Here is a 6,860-nt window from a genome sequence, read left to right as displayed (position 1 = left end):
ACAGACATCGGAGACAGTATGATTGATACATTGTGTAAAACCCAGCTTGTGGTGCCAGATCTCCAAGCCCACAATTCTATCGGCAAACACCATAAATGCTTGACGTGTCTTTCTTTTGTTTGTTTGTGATGGCCTGCATTGGGAGGGGGACGTGAATTGGAGTTAATTTGTGGTGAATCGGAGTCTTGAACTGGAGAGGCCAGGGGTGAAAACCCCACTCAGCATGAAGCTCAGAAGATGACCTCTTAGGACCAGCTAGCTCATAAGTTTGTGGGATGGGTAACATAGGATGAATTCCCATGTGTGCCCCCCTGAGCTTTTTGAAGGGAAAGTAGGCTACATCAGTGATGGCCTTTTGGCCACCAGGGTGGAAGTGAAGTGCTGGCCAAGCATCACTGAATATCAGCTGCTGAGTCCTGTTGAAGAAATGTGGGGGCCTGGACTCAGTGCTGGTTGCCATAGTGCTTTGGCCCAGAGAGGCTCAGTGTCACAAAGAGAGTCTCAGTGTCACAAAGGGCTGTGTGAACTGAAATGCTGGATGCTGGGAGTTGGTTGCTCTGTGGGTTGTAGGAGTGGCGTCGGGTTAGAAGTGAGAGTAGTGCTAGCTTGGCTGTAAGCTTGTTTATTGGCTTGTTTGAAATATTTGTCATTTTCTCATTTGTTGCTTACAATTCTTATATTTCTGTTCTCACATTTCTATAGAGATTGTATACAATTTGTTATTGTTCTGAAATCCTATTTTGTTACATCTATTATTATATTCTTACAATAGCTTTAGCTTTGTTTTGACATCTAGTCTGCATATATCCATTTGTTCTTTAAAAATCCTAATACCTCTTTTGTGGTATTGGATATTAGATATTATTACTTCAATGTAAAGTAAGTTGTCATGTTTTTTTAATTCTTTCATAGAGTTTTTTCTTGAGATATGTCTTCTAGTGCATACACTGAGGTAAGTAGATTTTTACTAGCCTTGGGGCAAATATGCTTCAAAATATTCTCTACAAATTCTCAGGGGTTGGAATATGAGGTGGGAAATTAAGTAATTCCTACTGAGCCTTAAAATATTAGAATATTCTACAAATAATTCTCCCTGCAGCCTCATTTGCAAAGGAAAGGGCACCTGCTAACTTTTAACAAATGCAGATAAAGTTGGTTGCCCAGCTATTATTTCCCATTATCACAGATTTAATTTGCAGATCGACTATTGATTCAGATGTGTCTGATTCTGTAAGAATTTGGCATTTTTAATTAATTAGACTTTTTATTAATCTCAGAATGTCCAGAGTCTTCATGGCGTATCACCTTCTTTTTGCAAGCTGAAATTAAAAAGCAAAATTAAACCCAACATGTAAACCACCACATTTTCTGTGCTGAAAAGGAAGGAATGACTTGCAGAAAAATGTCAGGTCACACAGATCACTAAGTGGGAATTTCATGAAGAGTCCAGGCACGGGGGAACCAAACCGAGAGTAGTGATCTGTCTAGGATTTGGCAATATGCAGGCACAGGCATTCCATTTCTTCTTCTTCCCACATTTAGAACCCCCAAACTGGCTCAAACTCCAGCTGAACATGTGCAAAACCGAGCATGCCCAGTCCAATCTGAATCTGGTCCAGACTTGAACCACACTGGGGCCCTTCAACCAAAACTGGGGTTTTGTGCACACCCCTACTGTAGAGAACTATGCAGGACCAGTTTCGTTAGTTGAAGATGAACTCCAGTGCAGCACTTCAGGAACGTCTGCAAGGTGGAGAACATCGCTTTTGGCCAAGAACTGGGGAGGAGACGAAATGTGTGCGAGTATAGATAAGCAGGCCCAGCTTAATGGGAATGCAATCTCAACATATTTGCATTGATCCCTTTGAAGTCTACCTTATGCTAAACTTAAAGGAGCAATTGGCTGGGCTGATTTACATCTTGCTAATTGTTTATTCATCAAATGTAAATAGAAAAATGAAGGTGTAAATCAACCCAGCCAATTGCTGCTTTGTAAGTTTGTAGAGCAATTGGGGCTTCTTTTGTGGGCTTTGTTTCTTTTATTCACATATAAGGTAGATTTCACCTGGACTTCAAAGGGCTCAATGCAAATGCACTCTTGCATTCCCATCAAGTCAGGCCTGACAACAACCCTGTGTGCTAGGTTAGGCTGAGAGATGAGCACATGGCCCACAGCCCCACAGTGGCTTTCATAGCTGAACTGGGATTTTGAACTCGGGTCTGCCTGGTAAGCTGTCATGTGGTGGACGTAAGAAAAAACTAAATCAAAGCAAGAATGCACAGTACTGGTTTGATTTTCAACATACTACATTTTTAACATTTAACATTCTTCATCCAAATAACATACTGTCATACACACAGCCATCACTAGTACACACACGTAGTACAGACTTACATGCACTCAGACTTTATTTGCAATTTGTAAAGAGGGGACCAGTTCTGAATATGTTTCTTTTCTGGTTGGCTTCCTTCCTTTGTAATCCAATACAGCTTCCATCATCTCTTCCTTTTGGCCACAGGCAGGGGAGTTATTGGTCAAACTGTAGCCATGAAACTGACTGGGTGACTTTAGGCAGTTCATTCTCTTCAGCCTGACTTACCTCACAGGACTATTGTGTAGATACAAGTGGGGAGGGAGAATCAATCACACACACAAACACACACACACACACACACACACACACACACACACACTCACTCCTGAGTTCCAGGGAAGAAGGGCAGGATCCAAATTCCAGAAGATGGGGGGTGGGGGGGAAACTTGGGTCCCCAGATGTTGTTGGACTAATCCCACCCCAGCCATAGTGAACAAAAGCTAGGGATGATGGGAGTTGGAGTCCAGCCACAGCTGGTGAGCCTCGGGTTGGCTACATCCCTGAGCTGGAGCAAAGCTGCCCTAATTTGGCCCTCCCTCAGATGTTGGACTTGGGTGGAGACTCTGATAGTCCAAGACTCAAGGCAGTGGCACCGCAATGGTGTTGTAGAGAAGAAGGGAGAGGGAGTGTTATAGTGGTGAGAGTGTCAGACTAGGCACCAGGTCAGATCCCCATGTGTCCATGAAGCTCACTGGATGATTTTGACCCCTGCTATCTTGGCAAAGAGGCACCTTTTAACGTGGTGATTCTCTTTTATTTAGCAGGGGGAGAGTAACTGGCCCTAGCTACCCCCAGCACAGTACCTCCAGTGACTGTTGCTGGTCTCTATCTTATGTTTCTTTTTAGTCTGTGAGCCCTTTGGGGACAGGGAGCCATCATATTTATTTATTATTTCTCTGTCCCTAAGCCATTTTTGGAAGGGCGGTATAGAAATTGAATAAATAAATAATAATAATAAAAAATTTGGGCCACTCACCATCTCTCAGATAATCTATCTCATAAGATGGTTGTGAGTTTAAAATGGTGGTGCAGGGGAACCATGTATGTTAAGAACATAAGCACACCCCTGCTGGATCAGGCTCAAGCCCATCTAGTCTAGCATCCAGTGGGCCACCAGAAGCCCCTGAGAAGCCCACAGGCAAGAGCTGAGGGCATCCCCGTCTCATGTTGTTGCTCCCCTACAACGGGTACGTAGAGGCATCTTCACTCTGAGGCTGAGGGTAGCCTATAGCCATCAGACTAATAGCCACTGAAAGACCTGTCTTCCATGAATTTATCCAAACCCATCTTAAAACCAGCCAGACTGCTGGCAGTCACCACATCCTATGGCAGAGAATTCCATCGATTAATTATGCGCTGTGTGAAAAGGTACTTCCTTTTGTTGGTCCTAAGTTTCTTGACAATCACTTTCATATGGTGACCCCTGGTTTTAGTGTTGTGAGAGAGGGAGAAAGATTTCTCTCTATCCATTATTTCTACTCCAGACATAATTTTATACACCTCTATCATGTCTCCCTGTAGTTGCCTCTTTTACAAACTAAAAAGCCCTAGATGCTGTAGCTTTGCCTCATAAGGAAGGTGCTCTAGGCCCCTGATCATCTTGATTGCCCTCTTCTGCACCTCTTCCAGTTACACAATGTCTTTCTTAAGATATGGTGACCAGAACTGTACACCGTAATCCAAATGTGGCGGCACCATAGATTTGTAGTATTATTATTTCTTGTTTACACAGTCAGACAGGTGTTATTGACTGGTTTGTTTTATCCAGACATCGAGTCCTTCCCAAGGACCTGGGATGCCAGAATTTTATTGTTAATTGTTATAGATATCGTCGCAGAATATAGGCTGTTCCCAGTAAAGCTGCTTTTTGTAATGGGCTGATGGTGATTTCTGTGGCCCCTATGATGTTGAGGTGCTCTTCAAGGTCTTTTGGAACTGCACCCAGGGCGCCAATTACCACTGGGATTATTTTGGTCTTTTTCTGCCACAGCCTTTCAATTTCAATTTGTAGATCTTTGTATTTGGTGATTTTTTCTATTTCTTTTTCTTCTATTCTGCTATCCCCTGGTATTGCTATGTCGATTATTTTCACTTGTTTTTCTTTCTTCTCAACTACAGTTATATCTGGTGTATTGTGTGGCAGATGTTTGTTTGTTTATAGTCGGAAGTCCCATAATATTTTTACATCTTCATTTTCTTCAACTTTTTCAATTTTATGGTCCCACCAATTCTTGGCTACAGGTAGCTTGTATTTTTTGCAGATGTTCCAGTGTCTCATCCCTGCTACCTTGTCATGCCTTTGTTTGTAGTCAGTCTGTGCGATCTTTTTACAACAGCTGATCAGGTGGTCCACTGTTTCATCTGCTTCTTTACAAAGGCAGCACTTGCTGTTTGTTGTGGATTTTTCTACATTTGCTGTTATTGCATTTGTTCTTAGTGCCTGTTCTTGTGCAACCAGTATTAAACCCTCTGTTTCTTTCTTCAAGTTGCCATTCTTAAGCCGTTGCCAGGTCTTGGTGATGACTGATTTTCCACTTATATTGTGCAAATATTGACCATGCAGGGGCTTATTTCTCCATTTTTCTGCTCGGTTCTTGACTTGTTCTTTCTTGGCCTGCTTTCTTTCATTGGTGTTGAATAGTTACGCATTATTGACCATTTGAAGTGCATCTTCTTCACTGTCCTTGATATATTCTTCAAGGCCTCTTTTCTCCTCCTCTACTGTTTGATGGACTTGCAGCATTCCTTTTCCACCTGAGCTGCGAGGGAGGTAGAGCCTATCGACATCACTGCGGGGGTGCAGAGCATGATTGATGGTCATGATTTTCCTGGTCTTACGATCTAGTGTCTCTAGCTCTGTCTGGGTCTAGTCTATTATTCTTGCAGTGTATCTGATAACAGGTATAGCCCAGGTGTTTAGGGCTTGTATGGTGTTCCCGCCATTGAGTTTGGACTTGAGGATTTTTCTAACTCTCCTGATGTATTCACTTCCAATTTTTCTTTTAACTTCAGTGTGTGCGATGTTATCAGCCTGGAGAATGCCCAAGTATTTGTAAGGTTCTTTCTCTTCCAGGTTCTTGATCTTGCTTCCATTGGGCAGTTCTATTCCTTCTATTTTTGTTATTTTCCCTCTGTTCATTATTAATGCAGCACACTTGTCTAGTTCAAACTCCATTGCTATATCACTACTGAATATACGGACAGTGTTTAGCAATGATTCTATTTCTGACTGGGACTTTCCATACAACTTCAGATCGTCCATGTACAGCAGATGGTTGATTTTACTTGATGTTTTAGATGTTTGGTATCCAAGGCCTGTTTTGTTTAGTATTTGTGAAAGTGGGGTCATGGCGATTACAAACAACAGAGGGGATAGTGAGTCCCCTTGGAAAATGCCTCTTCTAATGCTAACCTGTCCAAGTGTCTCGCCATTGATTGTTAACTGTGCACTCCACCTGCTCATTGCTTTTTAAATAAATATCTGAATGTTTTTGCTGACACCAGTTGTTTCTAAACATTTTAGTATCCATGTGTGAGGCAATGAATCGAAGGCTTTCTTGTAGTCAATCCATGCAACACTTAGATTGGTTTATCTTCTCTTGCAATTTTCTAAAATCATTTTGTCAATCAACAGCTGGTCTTTTGTGCCTCTGGTGTTTGGGCAATTTCCTTTCTGTTCAACTGGAAGCTGTTTGTTAGTTAATAAGTGTTGCATCACTTCATCTGCTATTATTCCAGTTAATAATTTGAACATGGTTGGCAGACAGGTTATCGGTCTATAATTACTTGGAACTGCACCTTTTGCTGGGTCTTTCATTATGAGATGAGTTTTCCCAGTTGTTAGCCATTGTTCAATATCACCTCCTTGCAAAATGTGATTGAACTGTTTTGATAGTTGTTTATGAAGGCTTGTTAGGTGTTTAAGCCAAAAGCCATGCAGTTCATGCTTGGCGCAGTCCAATTTTTAATTTTCTTTGCTCTTTCACTTATTAATTCTGGTGTTATTATTAGATCTTGCATTTGTTGGTTACATTTTTTGACCTCTTTCATCCAGCCTGCTTTTTTATTATAATCTATTGGATTGTCCCATAATTTTCCCCAGAATTGCACTGTTTCTTCTTTATTTGGTGTTTCTAGGTTTCTTGCAGTTTCTCCTTCTATGCTTTGGTAGAAACATCTCTGATGCGACTGGAATTGGAGATTCTGCCTGTGTTGTGTAGTTCTGGCTTCATATCTGCTAATCTTCTTTGACACTGCTGTTATTTGCTGCTTTATTATTTCCAGGACTTCTCTAATTTTCCTTGAATTGAGGTGGTATTTTTGGATCAGATACTGTTTGGTGTTTTCATTCTTCAGCTTCTTGTCTTTCATATCTTTCAATTTACTAGCATCTGATCTAAGCCTGGAGATTTTATTTTCTAATCTAATCTTACATTTAGGTGTTGTACTGCTTTCTTTTTTGACAGGTCCATTAATCTTATATCC

The 6,860-nt window shown here is 41.4% G+C and overlaps 1 protein-coding gene across 1 annotated transcript in view; it reads left to right on the top strand.

The window, feature by feature from the left end:
- The first annotated feature begins 575 nt into the window (after positions 1–575).
- The window catches only part of LOC128353041 (uncharacterized), a 35,838-nt gene continuing 29,553 nt past the window's right edge, over positions 576–6,860 (top strand). Inside the window, exons 1-2 of the mRNA XM_053313710.1 lie at positions 576–612; positions 913–952. Of these exons, the coding sequence (XP_053169685.1) occupies positions 929–952 (24 nt within the window). The 5' untranslated portion in view covers positions 576–612; positions 913–928. The remainder of the gene's footprint in view (positions 613–912; positions 953–6,860) is intronic.

The sequence above is a fragment of the Hemicordylus capensis genome, chromosome 4 (assembly GCF_027244095.1).
Source record: "Hemicordylus capensis ecotype Gifberg chromosome 4, rHemCap1.1.pri, whole genome shotgun sequence".
NCBI classification, from domain to species: domain Eukaryota; kingdom Metazoa; phylum Chordata; class Lepidosauria; order Squamata; family Cordylidae; genus Hemicordylus; species Hemicordylus capensis.
This window is presented reverse-complemented; position numbering and strand designations above follow the sequence as displayed.